This window comes from Chelonia mydas, chromosome 16 (genome assembly GCF_015237465.2).
Source record: "Chelonia mydas isolate rCheMyd1 chromosome 16, rCheMyd1.pri.v2, whole genome shotgun sequence".
Lineage (NCBI taxonomy): Eukaryota > Metazoa > Chordata > Testudines > Cheloniidae > Chelonia > Chelonia mydas.
The window spans coordinates 21671013-21689572 of record NC_057857.1 but is presented as its reverse complement, the minus strand read 5'-3'; the positions used below and the strand labels follow the sequence as shown (position 1 = coordinate 21689572).

Genomic DNA, 18560 nt, shown 5'->3' with positions numbered 1-18560 from the left:
GCTAATCTTATATTATCTTAAAACAAATCAATGTCTTGATTTAACTAGTTCCTAAAGTCCGGATTAATTGTTATCCAACTGTTCATTATTTATTGAATAGAATCAGTGTTCACAGCAGAGTATAAAAATAAAGGAACAATTCTAAAAGCAAAATAGTACAAAATAGGCAATTTTCTACTTGCTAGTTTCCTATGTGACATCTGATCATGACCTTGCGCCTTGCAGATTGGACTATACAGCCACAAGAGAACACAAGAGATGTCGAGACATCATCGGATATAATGGACAGCCTTTAGTTTCCTATGCACTGAGCACTTGTTCTATTGGGACCAATGCATATGGCTTATAAGAAAGGCAAAAATTTTGTATCAGCTCATCCATTGCTTAGAAATAACTGAAAGAGTACTTGCTCCCTGCCACTCGCTACCAGTTGCTATGGAAACTATTGCTTTTTTCCATTCAACTCATCAGAACCTAACTTTATTGCTGAAGGCATTTCACAGTTATTAAAATAACTTATGGAATGCTTAATGGGAAATCAACACTATCTAGGACACTACAAATGTTATGTACCAATAGTTTCAGCTAGCCACTATATTTTATAAATTACTATTTGTCACCTATACACAACTCCCAGGAAGTAAACAAACTTTCCAGTTTTGATTGTTTAGCACCCTAAGAGGTCACAGTCGTCTTCTTCCCCAATTGAACTTATGAAATAATTTATCACAGGAACCTGGGCTAACACAATGGTCTCTTTAGATTGTTTTAAGTCCAGTACGATAGACAAAGTTTTGTTGGCATAACAGTATCAGCCAGGGGTGTAAAAACTCCACAACCACTACCCAACAGAGCTATGCCATCAAAATCCCCAGCTATGCTGACAGAAGAGTGCTTCTATTGGTGTAGCGAATGTCATTTGAGGCAGTGGCGTTACTATGCTGATAGAAAAACTTCAGTTGTCATAAATCAAGTCTACACTGTGGGCTTTTCTGGGATAGCTGTGCAAGCAAAGCATTTGTAGTGTAGGCAAAGCCTAAGAGTGGGGGAGACAGTACAACCAAGCCCTAGACTTCTGTTCCTAACAGTTGAGCAGGCAGTGATAAGGCTGCGTTTGGAAAATTGTTTGCAAAATGCTTCGCAAACAAAAGTTCACTCAAGTCAAGTCAACAGGAGTCTTTCTGGTTATATCTGTGGGCTTTGGATCATGCACAAAAAATGTTAACTACAGGAATCACCATTAAAGAATAATTTACTGCACTGTCAACTCCAGCAATATTATCTCGAATCTCGCAAGAATGGTGGGTTTCTTAAAGGCCCAATTGCTGAAATTGTGGGAATAACTGAAAATCGCAGTATTCATTAAAAAAAACAAACTGGTCTCTAATCATTGCACAGAAAAGGTTGAAAACAAGAATAAAAAGAATCTCCTGATTTTTTAAATTTTCTGATTTTTAAGCCAATCTCATGATTCTTTAACCCTTTGGGGCTGCCAATACTCTATTCACTAACAGCTTCCACACCACAGAATTTCTCTGTCCAAGGGTGACCCCCCCAAAAGTGTTGAATATTGTTTCTTCAGGTACCGAATAGTGTCTTCTCCCTTAGATTTCAGAATGCAGCTGAGAGCAGTCTAATTTCATGTACGTGCATCTGTCTTCCCCTCCAGGGGCTGGAGTCCTGTAGAGAAGTTACCAGCCATTGCTACCACTGCCAAAGTGATAGAGATTTCTCTTCATCCCAAAGACCAGGGCTACCACATTTGAAGCAAGGAGTCCCTCTTTTGAAGTTCCAGCAGAAACAGATGCTTCCCATAATTGCCTGGATCTTTTGATCTAGAGTTCCATTTCTGTCCCCAGCAGTGATATGACCTTAATTCTTCTGGCTGGCTTTCTTCCATATACCCCCATGAGGGTAACAATCTGGGATTGCTAATAGCTTTGGAGATTCATGCAGATGGTGCGCAAATTCCCGATCAAAAGTAATTTGGAGAAGTGGGTAAAATCTAGACATTACTCACATAATGAAAGAACAGTATACAATGCTGGCCAATATTTACCGAAGGCAATAAATCAAAGGGTGTACACCTCAAGGCATGATTTTCAAGTACCTCCAATGTCACAATGTAAATTCAAGGGAAAGGAAAAAACAAGGTCTCCATTCGGAAAACAGTGGAAGACATTTTGATTTCACTGTTCAGCAGCCACATGGAATCAGGCACATAGCAGCAACAAGCCAGGGACTGCTCTTACAGAGATTGTTAAGAAGTAGAAGAAAGCAAAACACAGCTTCTGAAACCATAAAGGGTCTGAAGCGCACCGGGAAGTAAACTTGAATATCAAAGACTATTGATGCAGCTCATGTCCACCACTCTGCTCACAAGAAACAATCCACTGAAAGAGGCCAGAGACTTCCAACGCAGCTGTCAACACAGATCCGTATTAATGCAGGGCCTCGCTGCCATCTGGGGTCACGAAAAGACTGACGGAAATCAAATGCTGCTACTGAAACAAAGAGGTCAACATCAAGACAGAAAAGGGGGCACAGACTTACTATGAATACTTAAACAGGCCTATTGCATTACCAGCTTTGCACTGGAGAGCTGGGGATTGCATTAACTCCTTTTGCAGCTCTGCTATAATGAGATTACTCACTCCTGGATACACCACCTTCAGAAAACTGCAGTGCCACTGATCTGGCATTTCCATTAGCAGCACTGCTATCAATAGTCTTGCAAAAGCAGTACTTCCAGGAATGGCTTGTAAAACATGGCACAGCATTCTCAGGAAGGTAAAAGCATGGCCGTCAGAGTGCCAGGCCTCTCAGATGATGAGCAGACACTTGTGTATTGGGAAGTATGACTACTTGGGGAATCTAGCCGTGCAATTTATGAATTCTCTGTGAGATTATGAACTCGCTGTATGTATCTTTATCAAGCTGAAAACTCTATTTTGAAAGAGGAGGCACAGGTCTGCACAGTGGTCTCCTTACCTCCAAGTTGGACTAAAATTCCAAAGGTTAAGATGCAGAGCTGACAATAGGAAGTTATTAAATTGGGATGATCCTCTATTAAAACACGGACATTCTAGGCAATAGGCTAGCTCCCACCCAGGAGAACTGGTTTGTCAGGGGATAAGTAATAGAACCTGATAGAGGTCTGTGATCACCCGAGGGGCCAGATCCTGAAGTCACCTGAGAGGGACTGGAAGGTTATAAAAGGGCAGGAGTTGACCTATTTAGGGACTTTGGCCTTTTTCACCAGCTCAAGCACAGGGGAGCTGATACAGGAGTCTGAAGAGGCCAAGGGAACCCTGCCTACCTGAACAGAGAGGGCCTCCCAGGGACTCCAGGGAAGAGTGAACAAGAGGGAGGGGCACTGCAGCCAAAATATTTCTTATTTTCTAAATTATCTATATTCTCTCATACTATTAAGTAAAGAGCAGTTGGGGTTTTAGAATCCTGTGCAAAGTGAGACAGTGACGCGTTAGACCTATCAAGTTGCCTTGAAGAGTAAAGCGGAGAAAGACCCAGACAGCTAGAGTTGTGGGAGAGGGTATGTTTAAGCAACAGAGGAAGGAGTAGCACTCATCCCAGGAGCTGGGCAGTTGGACTGTGAGATCTACGCTCTCCAGATGGGATGTTAGGCAGAGGATCTGCACCCTAACTGTGTGCCTAGGCACTCCCAGTTTTGGGCAGTGCCTGGTCTCCTTTCAGCCTCTGGAGCCTTAACACACATGGGATCACAGCAGTCTGGTGAGCACTAAGGAGGTGGAGTTCAACTAAGTTTGCGGAGATCTGAATTCCTTCTGTCCTTCCATTCTGCCTAAGACATCTGACCAGTTCTCTTCAGAACAGTTAAAACAGCTTATGTCAGAACTCCATATATAGCTGTCAGAGTTAATCAGGAATAATGAAAACCAAACACTGAGACCAAAACACAGTCCACCTCTACTATAAATCTACTCACTCATGCCCTTTCACTTAGCATATGATAGAATTGCAGATGTCTTGCTGGGTCAGCGGAGCAATTACTCATGTGGAAGGAGAAGCAGAAGTGCCAGCTGCTATTTGTGTGTGCTGCACTGATCACTCTCCAAATGTTATTTTTTAAAAGCGTCAGCATGAAAGAAGTTGATCTAGTCACTTAACCAAAGCAGTTGATTGAAATCTCACTGAGAAACCTACCTTTTTTCTCTGCCCTGAAGCAAAAGACAAGGCCAAAAGTCTACAGTGAACAATGCAGTCTGATGCAGCGACTAGAAATTATAGTTCACTGCTCACAGCTCTCTGGCAGAGAGGAGCATACCTGAAAGGCTGCAGTATTCTTGATCACGAGGAAAACATTTAAGTCATTCTTTGGTCTTAAAATAATTTTTGGTAGAAGGCTGAACCCCAGTAACTAACACATCCTCTCTGTTTATAATTTTTTGCCCACACTAAGTGGAACTGACACTTCTGCAGATGCACATCCACCACATGAGACGAAGCGATCTGAAGTGTCACATGTTGCTTTACAGAGAATGCAGGGCTTGATGTCAGCCAGCACAGCACTTGGTTTTCTATACTGCTCGGTCAGGAAGCAATATTGCCAAGCATTTGACAGGTACATCAGTACCATGAGTTGATTTGAGCAGCTACACTGCACCATTTTCAAAGATATTGGTAAGTGCTGCAAAGGCCGAAGTGGTGAACTTGCTGCCTTAGGGTGCTGAAGTCCTCAAATAAGAAGCATGCTGATTAGAGCAAACTGCATGTAAACCTGAGATTTCTTCAACCTGTTATCATTGTTTCCTTTTGCAAAACAAGTCTGATGATTATATGCCAGCAGCCAGCTGAGCTCCCTGTAGGATGGACTGTGCCCAAAAGATTAAGGGTATGTCTACACTACGAAATTAGGTCGAATTTATAGAAGTTGATTTTGTAGAAAGCATTTTTATACAGTTGATTGTGTGTGTCCTCACACAAATGCTCTAAGAGCATGTAGTCGGCGGAGCGTGTCCACAGTACCGAGGCAACCGTCGACTTCCGGAGCGTTGCACTGTGGGTAGCTATCCCACAGTTCCCGCAATCTCCGCCGTTCATTTGAATTCTGGGTAGAAATCCCAGTGCCTGATGGGGCTAAAACATTGTCACGGGTGGTTCTGGGTTCATATTGTCAGGCCCCCCTTCCCTCCCTCCTTCCGTGAAAGCAAGGGCAGACAATCGTTTTGCGCCTTTTTTCCCGAGTTACCTGAGCAGACGGCATACCACAGCAAGCATGGAGCCCGCTCAGCTAACCATCACCATGTGTCTCCTGGGTGCTGGCAGACGCACTACTGCATTGCTACACAGCAGCAGTTTATTGCCTTTTGGCAGTAGACAGTGCAGTATGACTGGTAGCCGTCATCGACGTAGTCCTGGGTACTCTTTTAACCGACCTCAATGAGGTCAGGGGCGCCTGGGCAAACATGGGAGTGACTCAGCCAGGTCATTTCCCTTTTAAGTTTCGTCTCATGGCGATTGAGTCCTATCGGCAGTGCACTGTCTTTTAATCAGCAGCCAGCAGAAGATGATGGCTAGTCGTCATACTGCACCGTCTTCTGCCGAGCACCCATGAGATGACGATGGCTAGCGGTCGTACTGCACAGTCTGCTGCCAGCAAGATGTGTAAAGATAGATTAAGTGGCTCAAAACAAGAAATAGACCAGATTTGTTTTGTATTCATTTTCTCCTCCCTCCCTCCGTGAAATCAACGGCCTGCTAAACCCAGTTTTGAGTTCTATTCTTGAGGTTTTGAGTTCTATCCTTGAGGGGGCCATTCTGTTTCTTGCAAAGCCACCTCCTTTGTTGATTTTAATTCCCTGTAAGCCAACCCTGTAAGCAATGTCGTCAGTCACCCCTCCCTCCGTCAGGGCAACGGCAGACAATCGTTCTGTGCCTTTTTTCTGTGCAGACGCCATACCACGGCAAGCATGGAGCCTGCTCAGATCACTTTGGCAATTAGGAGCACATTAAACACCACACGCATTATCCAGCAGTATATGCAGCACCAGAACCTGGCAAAGCGAAACCGGGCGAGTAGGCGACATCAGCATGGTGACGAGAGTGATGAGGACATGGACACAGACTTCTCTCAAAGCACGGGCCCTGGCAATGTGGGCATCATGGTGCTAATGGGGCAGGTTCATGCGGTGGAACGCCGATTCTGGGCTGGGGAAACAAGCACGGACTGGTGGGACCACATAGTGTTGCAGGTCTGGGATGATTCCCAGTGGTTGCGAAACTTTCGCATGCGTAAGGGCACTTTCATGAAACTTTGTGACTTGCTTTCCCCTGCCATGAGGCGCAAGAATACCAAGATGAGAGCAGCCCTCACAGTTGAGAAGCGAGTGGCGATAGCCCTGTGGAAGCTTGCAATGCCAGACAGCTACCGGTCAGTCGGGAATCAATTTGGAGTGGGCAAATCTACTGCGGGGGCTGCTGTGATGCAAGTAGCCAACGCAAGCAAAGATCTGCTGATATCAAGGGCAGTGACCCTGGGAAACGTGCAGGTCATAGTGGATGGCTTTGTTGCAATGGGATTCCCTAACTGTGGTGGGGCCACAGACGGAACCCATATCCCTATCTTGGCACCGGAGCACCAAGCCGGCGAGTACATAAACCTCAAGGGGTACTTTTCAGTAGTGCTGCAAGCACTGGTGGATCACAAGGGACGTTTCACCAACATCAATATGGGATGGCCGGGAAAGGTACTTGACGCTTGCATCTTCAGGAACTCTGGTCTGTTTCAAAAGCTGCAGGAAGGGACTTTATTCCCAGACCAGAAAATAACCATTGGGGATGTTGAAATGCCTATAGTTATCCTTGGGGACCCAGCCTACCCCTTAATGCCATGGCTCATGAAGCCATACACAGGCAGCCTGGACAGTAGTCAGGAGCTGTTCAACTACAGGCTGAGCAAGTGCAGAATGGTGGTAGAATGTGCATTTGGACGTTTAAAAGCACGCTGGCGCAGTTTACTGACTCGCTTAGACCTCAGCGAAACCAATATTCCCACTGTTATTACTGTTTGCTGTGCGCTCCACAATATCTGTGAGAGTAAGGGGGAGACGTTTATGGCGGGGTGGGAGGTTGAGGCAAATCGCCTGGCTGCTGGTTATGCACAGCCAGACACCAGGGCAGTTAGAAGAGCTCAGGAGGGCGCGGCGCGCATCAGAGAAGCTTTAAAAACCAGTTTCATGACTGGCCAGGCTACGGTGTGAAAGTTCTGTTTGTTTCTCGTTGATGAAATCCCCCGGCCCTTGGTTCACTCTACTTTCCTGTAAGCTAACCACCCTCCTCTCCTCCCTTCGATCACCACTTGCAGAGGCAATAAAGTCACTGTTGCTTCACATTCATGCATTCTTTATTAATTCATCACACAAATAGGGGGATAACTACCAAGGTAGCCCAGGAGGGGTGGTGGAGGAGGGAAGGACAAGACCACACAGCACTTTAAAAGTTTAAAACTTTAAAACTTATTGAATGCCAGCCTTCTGTTGCTTGGGCAATCCTTTGGGGTGGAGTGGCTGGGTGGCCGGAGGGCCCCCCCCCACTGCGTTCTTGGGCTTCTGGGTGAGGAGGCTATGGAACTTGGGGAGGAAGGCGGTTGGTTACACAGGGGCTGTAGTGGAGGTCTGTACTCCTGCTGCCTTTCCTGCAGCTCAACCATACGCTGGAGCATATTAGTTTGATCCTCCAGCAGCCTCAGCATTGAATCCTGCCTCCTCTCATCATGCTGCTGCCACCTTTCAGCTTTAGCCCTCTCTTCAGCCCTCCACCTCTCCTCCCGGTCATTTTGTGCTTTCCTGCACTCAGACATTGTCTGCCTCCACGCATTCATCTGTGCTCTGTCAGTGTGGGAGGACAGCATGAGCTCAGAGAACATTTTATAGCGAGTGCGTTTTTTTCACCTTCTAATCTTCGCTAGCCTCTGGGAAGGAGAAGATCCTGTGATCCTTGAAACACATGCAGCTGGTGGAGAAAAAAAAAGGGACAGTGGTATTTAAAAAGAGACATTTTATAGAACAATGGGTACACTCTTTCATGGTAAACCTTGCTCTTAACATTACATACATAGCACAAGTGCTTTCGTTCCATGGTCACATTTTGCCTCCCCCCAGCGCATGGCTAGTCCCTCCCCCCTCCCCATAGCTAACAGCGGGGAACATTTCTGTTCAGCCACCAGCAAACAGCCCAGCAGGAACGGGCGCCTCGGAATGGGCACCTCTGAATGTCCCCTTAAGAAAAGCACCCTATTTCAACCAAGTGACCATGAATGATATCACTCTCCTGAGGATAACACAGAGAGATAAAGAACGGATGTTGTTTGAACGCCAGCAAACATACACTGCAATGCTTTGTTCTACAATGATTCCCAAGTACGTGCTACTGGCCGGGAGTGGTAAAGTGTCCTACCATGGTGGATGGAATAAGGCTGCCCTCCCCAGAAACCTTTTGCAAAGGCTTTGGGAGTACATCCAGGAGAGCCACGAATGCCAGGGCAAATTAATCATTAAACATGCTTGCTTTTAAACCATGTATAGTATTTTAAAAGGTACACTCACCAGAGGTCCCTTCTCCGCCTGGCGGGTCCGGGAGGCAGCCTTGGGTGGGTTCGGGGGGTACTGGCTCCAGGTCCAGGGTGAGAAACAGTTCCTGGCTGTCGGGAAAACCGGTTTCTCCGCTTGCTTGCTGTGAGCTATCTTTCTCGTCCCCATAACCTGCTTCCGTGTTGCCCCCATCTCCACTGAAGGAGTCAAACAACACGGCTGGGGTAGTGGTGGCTGAACCCCCTAAAATGGCATGCAACTGATCACAGAAGCGGCATGTTTGGGGCTCTGACCCAGAGCGGCCGTTCGCCTCTCTGGTTTTCTGGTAGGCTTGCCTGAGCTCCTTCAGTTTCATGCAGCACTGCTTCGGGTCCCTGTTATGACCTGGGTCCTTCATGTCCTGGGAGATTTTGACAAATGTTTTGGCATTTCGAAAACTGGAACGTAGTTCTGATAGCCCGGATTCCTCTCCCCATACAGCAATCAGATCCCGTACCCCCTGTTCAGTCTATGCTGGAGCTCTTTTGCGATTCTGGGACTCCATCATGGTCACCTCTGCTGATGAGCTCTGCATGGTCACCTGCAGCTTGCTACGCTGGCCAAACAGGAAATTGCAATTCAAAAGTTCGCAGGCCTTTTCCTGTCTACCTGGCCAGTGCATCTGAGTTGAGAGTGCTGTCCAGAGCGGTCACAATGGAGCACTCTGGGATAGCTCACGGAGTGCAATACAGTCTAATTGTGTCCACAGTACCCCAAATTCAACCCAGCAAGGCCGATTTCAGCGCTAATCCCCTTGTCGGGGGTGGAGTAAGGAAATCTATTTTAAGAGCCCTTTAAGTCAAAAAAAGGGCTTCGTCGTGTGGACGGGTGCAGGGTTAAATCGATTTAACGCTGCTAAATTTGACCTCAACTCCTAGTGCAGACCAGGACTGTGCAAGTTACAACAAGTGTCCACGGAATCACCCTTAAGAGCAGCCCTCCCCAACCACAGAAGAACAACAATGCTGTGTCTGCACTCTACCAGAAGGGGCCATCAAACTTGGTCAGAGATGCTTCAGAGATTTTGCCAGCTTTGGCTACCTGAAAGGATGGTCACAGCAGAGCCCTTGCTCCTGTCCCGCAAAACCCACTCCCATTCCCACTGATTCCTGCATTGTTATCCCACTCCCACCCGCAAAAACCTTAGATCCCGCAAGACTCCCCCATGCTACTAAAAAAACCACCCAGTCAGTTAACATATTATATATATAAAAAATGGAATTCAGACACACTTTTTACCACTAAAAGACTACAACAAATCTTAAACCATGTAAAAATACTTTTTCTGTTATGACAAATTTTTTTCCATCCCTCGCTTAAATTTAAGTATTAAAACCTTTATTTTATTTTTTAAGAAAAACTTGCTTTACATTGCTGAAATTCTATTTATGACAAACTGATGAGCGATTTAGTGTGTTCCCACAAATTACCACAGTCTGGGTTTGGGGTTTTTTTTGCCCCTGCAACAAAATACATTTTACCCACTGTTATGGCAGAGGATCCTGCAGGACCCGCAGGATCCCACTCTCACTGCAGGAGTGTAGGCCACAGCCCTCTCTACAATAAGTGTCCTTTGCTCCTCACCTCACTCCGTTTAAATTCATCCAAATTTCTTCCAAAAACCACACACACACAAACTCCATACTTCTCTCCTTCACTGACCATGTCACTTCCCTCTTTTAATCCTCTTCTCTTCCACTTCAAGGTCCTTGTCCTTCTTTAAAGCTGCACACAATTCTTCCCCTGCTGACATCTTTTCTCTCATCTCCTCCTCCTAAAGGACTCTTGAATTCATCTCGTCTCTAGACCTCTTTCTATGCAGCTCCTTATCCCTTTTTCTATGTCTTCCACCATTCCTCACTCTATGCAGACTATAGAAAATTCAGTATACAAACTGAATAGATTTTTTTCCCTCCAGACCATCACCCTTTTTCTACTAATACTATAAAAACACTCCTGTCCCATTTTCATTTAACTGACATTTAGGTCACCACAACCAGCACCACAGCAATTCTCAAATACGGCATTTATATTAAAAAGTATACTTCACTTTTGTTTGCCTAAGTCAATTACTCTATGAGATAATATGCCAAAGAGGCTCACTCAAAGCTAATGGTCTTCAAGAGGTTAATTTTGTAGTATTTTCTGAGTGGCCAGTCCCTATATCACAATGCTGAATCAGCCAACTCTCCCTGCCTGGGACTCCAGGGAAACTTCCAATGCATCACAGCCAGGTTATTTCCTCTGCTTCTGCCAAGAGGTGAAAGAGTGGAAGGATTTCACAGATTTAAGAAGGAAAATGAAACACCCTAGTGCATTTACTCACTCACAGACAGGAGGAGTGTGTCACGCACTATACTGTACTACACACAGGTCGTTCCTTCATTCCAGTACCCAGATACTGGAATGGAGACACAGCTCCTCACCTAGCAGTTGAAACAATATAACAGAAGCACTCAGGAGATTTTGCTTGACAGATACTACTACCTTCTTCTTAATTTGTGTGACCCTAAATCAAAGCTTTATTTCCCACTGGGTCTTATTTCAGATGCCCTTCTCCCCTCAGAAGAATGTTTGTAGTTATTCCTGGCAAATCAGAGTCAGATTGTGTGTAATCAGACCACGGATAGCCAAAGGCTGACTCAGACTCATTTTGCTAATTATCTTTTGGACAATGAATTTACATTCAGAGGACTTTTGCAGTGAACTCTCACCATCAGTCATTCCTTACACACTCTTGAAGTACTTTATCATTTGATTAACACAGTAAAATAGGATTGCTTGTGCATAGAACGATCATATCCAAACTCAGAATACTGATTGTGGAGAAAAAGATATTTCATTCTTATTTCTTGAGCAACTGTTATATTTTGAATGTTGAGAAGCATGGTTGCATGATGTCTGAGCGTATAATGTCTTTTCTTTTTCTTTACTATCGTTGTCTACACTGATGTCAGAAACTTCCATACACTACTGTTGTTCTTAAGAACCAAGATTTGCAAAATTAAACAGCTGGACCCAAAAAAACCCCCAAATATGCACTTTAAAAACAAACAAATGTTAACTGATCAATGCAAACACCAGATCACATTAACTTGGTTATGCTACTAAGAAACAAGTTAAATTTCAACATTTAGGTCTGGATTCTCATTTTAGCTGCAAACAGATTTTAGGGACAATATAACAGAAGTTACTTTTTCAACAGGAAATCTGAGTAAGCCAAAGAATTTAACCAAATAAATCTCTAACAATGGCATAAAAAGCAAATAGCTGAATATTTCTAAGAAGCAAACTAAAACAGGTCACAGTTTTACAAAATATTAGTGGAAATATTAAAGGAAAATATGCTTTAAGTGGAGGTAACTCCACAATAAATACTCCAGAAGCTAGGGTGGTTTTTTTATGTTTTTATTCCATTATATTGACTTTTTCAGCTCCTGTATTCAGTTATACCCAATAACCTTTAAGCATTATGGTATTCTTGTAACTATCCACCTTTCTACCAATAAAACATTAAAAAAATAAAATGCATCACTTTACCTTTGTGATGAGAATTCGGTACTTTTCCACTAGGTGGTCATTGTTATGACATCCTGCTAGCAGCTGCCACACCTCTCCTCTCAGTGCCTCGGGAACACCACTTCTCACCAACGCTGACAAAGGCTTTGGCCTCACACTCAAATTGAGATGCCTGGGTGAAAGGAAAGCAAGAGAGAAGTTATGCTCCATCACTGTGGCCCAAGTACAAACAGATAACACACGTGTAACAACCAAAATGCAATGTGGAATGTGAGAGACAGTGGAGAAAACTTCAAGACAGTCTGTGTGTTGCTGGAGTATCCTTCTAGTCCATAGGAGGCTGTAACATACTGACAATGTGGGAACATTCAGGAGCCATGAAAGAAACAAAATTAATGGGACACATTTTCCAAACTATTTCCATAAACCCTATTAAATCTAGTTTGAAGACATACATGTCCTGGACCTGATGTAAGAGACTCAACAGCACAATATACCAAAGCAGAAAAGACTTAAAACACAAGTACAGAAATACACCACATTCTGTATGATCTAAACCTTCACCCAGAGTTATAAAATTAAAAGACTGATAGGTCTTTGTTATCTCAAACTGTGCGAAAATGGCAGACTTGGACACGAGGGGGAAAAGCTGATGGTAGAAATGCATATTGCTCTCTAGTCTTTTTACAGTAATCAGCTGGCCTTCTAGGATCAGAATGGCCACACATCAACTTTCAAGAATCCAAAGAGCAATTCCAACTATAAGCATGTGTTCGAATAATTTCCAGTGTTATCACTACTTGCTTATGTAGCTAGTTTACATTGAATTTTCACAGATTCGAAACTGCTCTAGATGCTGGTATAGTTTTTCTGACCAATAACCCCCGCATTTAATAATTCCCCCTCTTGACAAAATAACCACATAGAGTCAAACTATCCATGCATATAATATTTAATATAATATAATATAATATGCATGAATAGTTTGACTCTATCCCAGCAGTCTAAAATAAATAAATAAATAAATATATATATAGCTGGCTTCCTTTCCTGCTCTTCTCCAATCTACAGTAGGATGATTCCATTACAATCATCTGGAGCCGCAAAAGTTAGTGTGTCAGACATTTAAAACAGCAATTATTCCACAGGACCCTTATACTATAATCTGCTCTCTCACCTTCTACGTAAATTCAGTTCTCCTGAATTTAGCATCTTGCTAGATAGCTTTTTAAATACCAGTATTTCCCCCATTACACCAGAGATATAACAGAGCTTGATACCAGGGAGCTCTAATCATTTATAATCTATAAAGGAAATAAAATCTGTTCTCACAACCAAGCTTGGGAGTTAGAACATCTACAACAAATACGAACCCTCTGAAAAGACTATGAACTGCCTTACCTTAATTTATGACCAGAATTAGTATATACAGTAGGCTTAATAAAACAGTGCACACAATATAACCTGTGTACTTCATGGGTAACAGGCTACCAGATATTCCCAATTACTGGATTTTTGAGTGGGAAGAGCATGTGACTCATTTGTAACCATATATGGTAAAAAAAACCATACACAGTAAAAAAAAAAAAGTTAAAATACCACCACCAAATAGCTAATTGCTATAAAAAAAATCTGAATATGAGACCATAAAACCATAGCATTTAACCACCTGAACTCTCCTTTTTAGGATTTTCAATCCTCTATTATGCTAAAAGCTCAAGGATCATTACCTGCAATATTTTTTTAAGTTAAGAGGGAAACTTTAACACCATACTAAAGTTGTTATTGCCAGCATTAGCACAGAAGCACTCCACATCCTTAGAGCTGCCAAAACATTTTCAGTGCAAGTGTCAGGTGTCAGCCTTGGAAGAGTTACAGAACTGAAGTATATGAGAAACATTCTTGCTGAGAGAGGACTTGTAGAGCTAATCTGATCAAGCTGCTTGTAAGGGGGTGGGGGAAGAGAAGACATCATTTTGTTGCAGTCTTTACACTCTTTTTTATATTAATGTGACAATTTCATATGTCCAGCACTCCTATCAAATTAGCATAATGTATTTGTATTAAAAAATTGGAAGTAAAAACCCTATCAAATTTGAAACAATGCTATTAAAGATCAATAGATCCCCATACTAGGCTATGATTAGCTTAATATCAAGAAAATCTTTGCTAAAATTCATTAGTAAATTTCCTACCGCTTAAATGTGGATTTAATCTGATCTCTACTGTACTGTAGCTTTGTTTTCTCCTTCTTGGATGTAGTATTTCATTTGCCCTCAGCTTTCTGGATGTTTCTTGCTCTGCTTTTTAATGGTGTTAGGAAGCACAGGCAGAGAACCAATGCTAAATGGAGACCAAGGGCAAGTTTGAAGTGCTCCATTGGTATTGTGTTTGTGTGATCTCTTTGTGCAATGTTGGCAGCGTTTTGCAAAGATCCCAGTACCAACCTCTTTGAGGGAGGCTCATCTTAGCATGCAAAGCTGGCTAGTTGTTCCCCTGGAAGGGAGGGTCGGGGTTGCATCAGAATCTCTACTATTTAGAAATTCTGTGCTAGATAAATCAGCACTTCCTAGAAAAACAGAATGACTCACGTACTCCCCTGATGGACCCAGAGCCTATCTGCCTTTAATGAGGTGGAGACATCCTCATAATCCAAATTAGATCCTGCTGCATTCTTAAGAGCCGAAGGCTAAGGATACTCAGAGGGGTAAGTGGCTCAGCTTTGATCGACCTTGGAGCTGGAAGGAGGTAACCTACCTGGGAAATGATCTCTAGGGAGCCAAAGTGAAGTAAAAGCTGCAGCTTTCTTATTCTTCTTTTGATAGTTATATTTTTTTTATTAGCAAATGGAGAGCAAAGTAATACTAGGGTTTCCAGAACACCTGCAACTGCACTAACCCCAAGAAACTAACATGTTCACTGAATGATTTTAAAGAACATTCAGACATATAAAAAAGTAGAAGTACAAAAGATATCAGACAAAACCTGAAATCAGATAAGAAAATAAGGGGCATTCTCAGTAACAGAGGATTTAATCCACCCTAATATTTTCTCAATTTCCAGAAACAATGGCCACTCTGCGAAGAACGAACACTTAGCTGGCAACCTATCATGTCTGAGAAGACTCAGAAGTACCATTTTCAGAATGCATATTCTTGCTTCTTACCATTTGGACAGAAGATCTCCCCATGTTTCAAGAATTTTTTCAGCACACTCTTTGGAAACATCTCCAGAACCACTCAGGAGAGGCTCGTCATTATCTATAATGAATGAGAAGACAGGAGAAAATGTAAGAACAGGGGGAATTATCCTACCAGGAGATTAGCATTCAACTCTCTACAAGGTGAATCAGTTCTTGGTGTATCTGTGCAAATTTTAACAAGGATGAATACAACATTTGTAGACTCAATCCTTATCTAATCATTACCAGGCACCTCACAATTCAGTCCAGAACAAGTCATAATGCAAAGTAGGCATTAACCTAATTGCTGCCAATGCAATCATATTTCAGATGTTATCTTGAAAGAAATTGATGGTATTGCTATCAGTGAAATGCTGCACCTCTAGCGCTGCTAAAACAAGTGTTTTAAAGCGGCAAGTACCTGACAAACAACTGAACTATTGCCAAAGATAGATAATGTAACATCCTCGACTCTTGATCTTTCAAATGAAAGATTAAGAGATCTTGTTTCCTTTATGAAATATAACGAGAGGCCATTATAATGTCATTGCATTCATTGCAACCTGAACTGCTTTGCACTTTTCCTTTGAATGCTATTACTTTGATAGCTCCCAAAGCTTGAATTATGTAGCTTTTAGAATGCTGTACATTCCATCGCTAAAATGAAAGAGTAGGTAAGCACAAGCACAATAAGAAGTCTTTGGGTAAAACCAATCTCATAGCTGATATATTCAATCACGGATATTTTGAAATGCTCATGACAAGTAATGTAGATAAAAGCTCCGCTGCCATTCAGTATTTCTCTGACACCATAACAGTGGTCTGACAGTGTCGTTCCATTAAATTATTTATACAAAAATACATTCCTTTTGAATGGACCTCAGTTATCTTGGTTCACGTGTGAAAAATCTACAACAGCACAAGCAGATATCTGAAGTGGTAGATGCTATAATTCAAGCATACTGATTACTTTTCTAACAGTTACTCAGAAACAGTTCAAAAGTCTGTTCAAAAAATGAAATGGCAACACAGGCTGCTGAAAACACACCAGGTCTCAGAAGGAACAGCATCACCAAAACAGTGAAATAGCTCCTTGTGTGGCATTATGCACTACAGAAGCCTGTGCTCACTTTTCATTGCAAACATGCCACTTATAGACATCTCAAACTAAAGTCAACTCCCCATTTCTCACTGCTGCAGCTGTTTACATTTGTTCAAGGAGGGACAAACTCCATCTCAGGTGCTACTGCAGGTCAGATGTTTCTAAGAAGCCGATCAGCATTTTTAACTTTTTCACAGTGTTTCTAACTCTTCACAGTTTGTCTCATACAGATTCAAATGAAGCAAGGAGAAGCCTTTAGCTGGTTCACAGAAGCGTCCAAGAAAAATGGAGTGGCAGCTGTTTAAAGCTATGAGTGTCTGATAACTAACATTCAGAGTGTGAAACAAGATCCCATTCAAAAAGTAATTTGTTCTAAATAACTTTGTTAGTTACCTAGTCTAGCTTCCATTTCCTTCAAAGCATGCAAATAAAACAAACTGTACAGGACCAGCTTCTTACCTTCCTCCTCATCATCCTCTGGAGGGGAAGGAATCATTGAGCTCTGGGATCCAGACTGCGGAAGTCGAATAGAGGGGCTTGCTGTAGTTTTTCTTCTCTCCCTTTCTGATTCACTTTCTAGACACACAACTTCATATAACGTATCTGTGTTGTTCTTCCTGTCCTTTTGTTTTATCTGGATTAGAAAATATAATTGTGAGTGAGGCATTACATAGGAATATGTGCTTCACAAAGTTCTCTCTACATCCTCTCCTTGGGGTAGGGGAGATGGAAAAGAGGAACTATTTTTACCACAATCCACATAGGAAATAGTGAAGAACTGAAATTCCTATTACAGTCCTTTCAGTGCAACTTCCAGGGCAGTGAATACTTGTGGTGTTTGGTGTCTGCCCCTATTTCATGGGAACGCATAGCAAATATAATCCAAAAGACATCACTCAGAGTTGTATAGCTCCTGCAAGTAAGATGTACTCCCCGCCCCTTGGGCTCATAAGCAGGCTCATTTTTTTCCACAGGAGTGGACTGGACACACAGGTAGCATGTATTTCCACAGTATATGAAATGTTTGCTCTGGAGAAGTTCTAGGAGAGGAAGTTTGGTGAATTCTTGACTACCTGACGACCTTTTCATTAAGGGGGAAAATCCTACGAATGACAAAAACCTAGAACTATAGCTAACTTCTCACCAGACTAATAGTGCAGTATATGACAATTTTTTCTGTAATCTTTTAGTAATAAAATTGTTTATTCTTGTTTAGTGTCCCAGCATGGCTACTGACTGTCTATTTGCTGCTTCAAAAGTAAGATGTACATGTATTCTTGCTGAGAACACAGGTAGACAACTTTATGGGTTCCAAGGTCCATTGTGTGGCCCTATTTCCTCTATTAATTTTCAATGCTTCTGTTCCGTTATAGGAAAGTTAAAGCAAAGACTTTAAGTAAACACTTCACAAAATTCTAACTTAATTCAAGACTATTAAAGAAGCTTTACTTCCACCCAGTCAAAATCAGAGAGAGAGAGCGCTCTACTTTTACAGAATTCCACTGTAAAAAATTCCCAAAGCTCCATTGCATCATTTTAGTATTTTAAATTAATGGGAATTCTTCCAGACTAAAGATCACTAAGTCAATGAATGTTATCTGGGAAAATAAAATCCCTCTGCTTCCACCATTTCCGAAACAAGAAATATTGGCAAACTAAGATAAGCTAATTCTACATAGTTGTATCTTTTAAAGACTAATCACCTCTCTGTAGAAACAAGTTTCCCTTCCATGCTTATCAGGCATGACTCTCTATAGCGGTTACTTCAATAATGAATTGTGCTAACTCCTCCATTAGTAAACACTGGAAGTTGGATAACCTGTCAGTGCCTGTGAACAAGGCAGAATTAAGTGAGATAAAGGTCACAATGCATGCAGAGTTTGGTAAGACAAAAGATACAAAATTTGCTAAGTAAGATAAGCTTCCTTACATTACCAGGCAGAAAAGCAGCCTGTATTCTAAGATTAGTGAAATATTTATAGCTAACTGCATTAATTGTTCAACATCTCCACAATCCACCTCAAAAAGATCAATCCAAATAGAGAGAGGATAAGACTAATTTCCTACATGCAGGGATTTTTTTTCCCAGCCTGTATTTTGAAGGAAGATTTCCACTACATCTCTTCATATCAGGCGCTTCTGGAATGAG

General features: G+C 42.4%; 1 protein-coding gene across 6 annotated transcripts in view; it reads right to left on the bottom strand.

Moving 5' to 3' along the window:
- The window catches only part of RABGAP1 (RAB GTPase activating protein 1), a 123977-nt gene that overhangs the window by 65948 nt on the left and 39469 nt on the right, over nucleotides 1-18560 (bottom strand). For all 6 annotated transcript variants that reach the window (XM_037879933.2, XM_043530784.1, XM_037879935.2 and 3 more), the window contains 3 exons: nucleotides 16871-17045; nucleotides 15295-15388; nucleotides 12150-12300 (listed from right to left, as the gene is read on the bottom strand). In XM_037879933.2, coding sequence (XP_037735861.1) covers nucleotides 12150-12300; nucleotides 15295-15388; nucleotides 16871-17045 — 420 coding nt within the window. The remainder of the gene's footprint in view (nucleotides 1-12149; nucleotides 12301-15294; nucleotides 15389-16870; nucleotides 17046-18560) is intronic.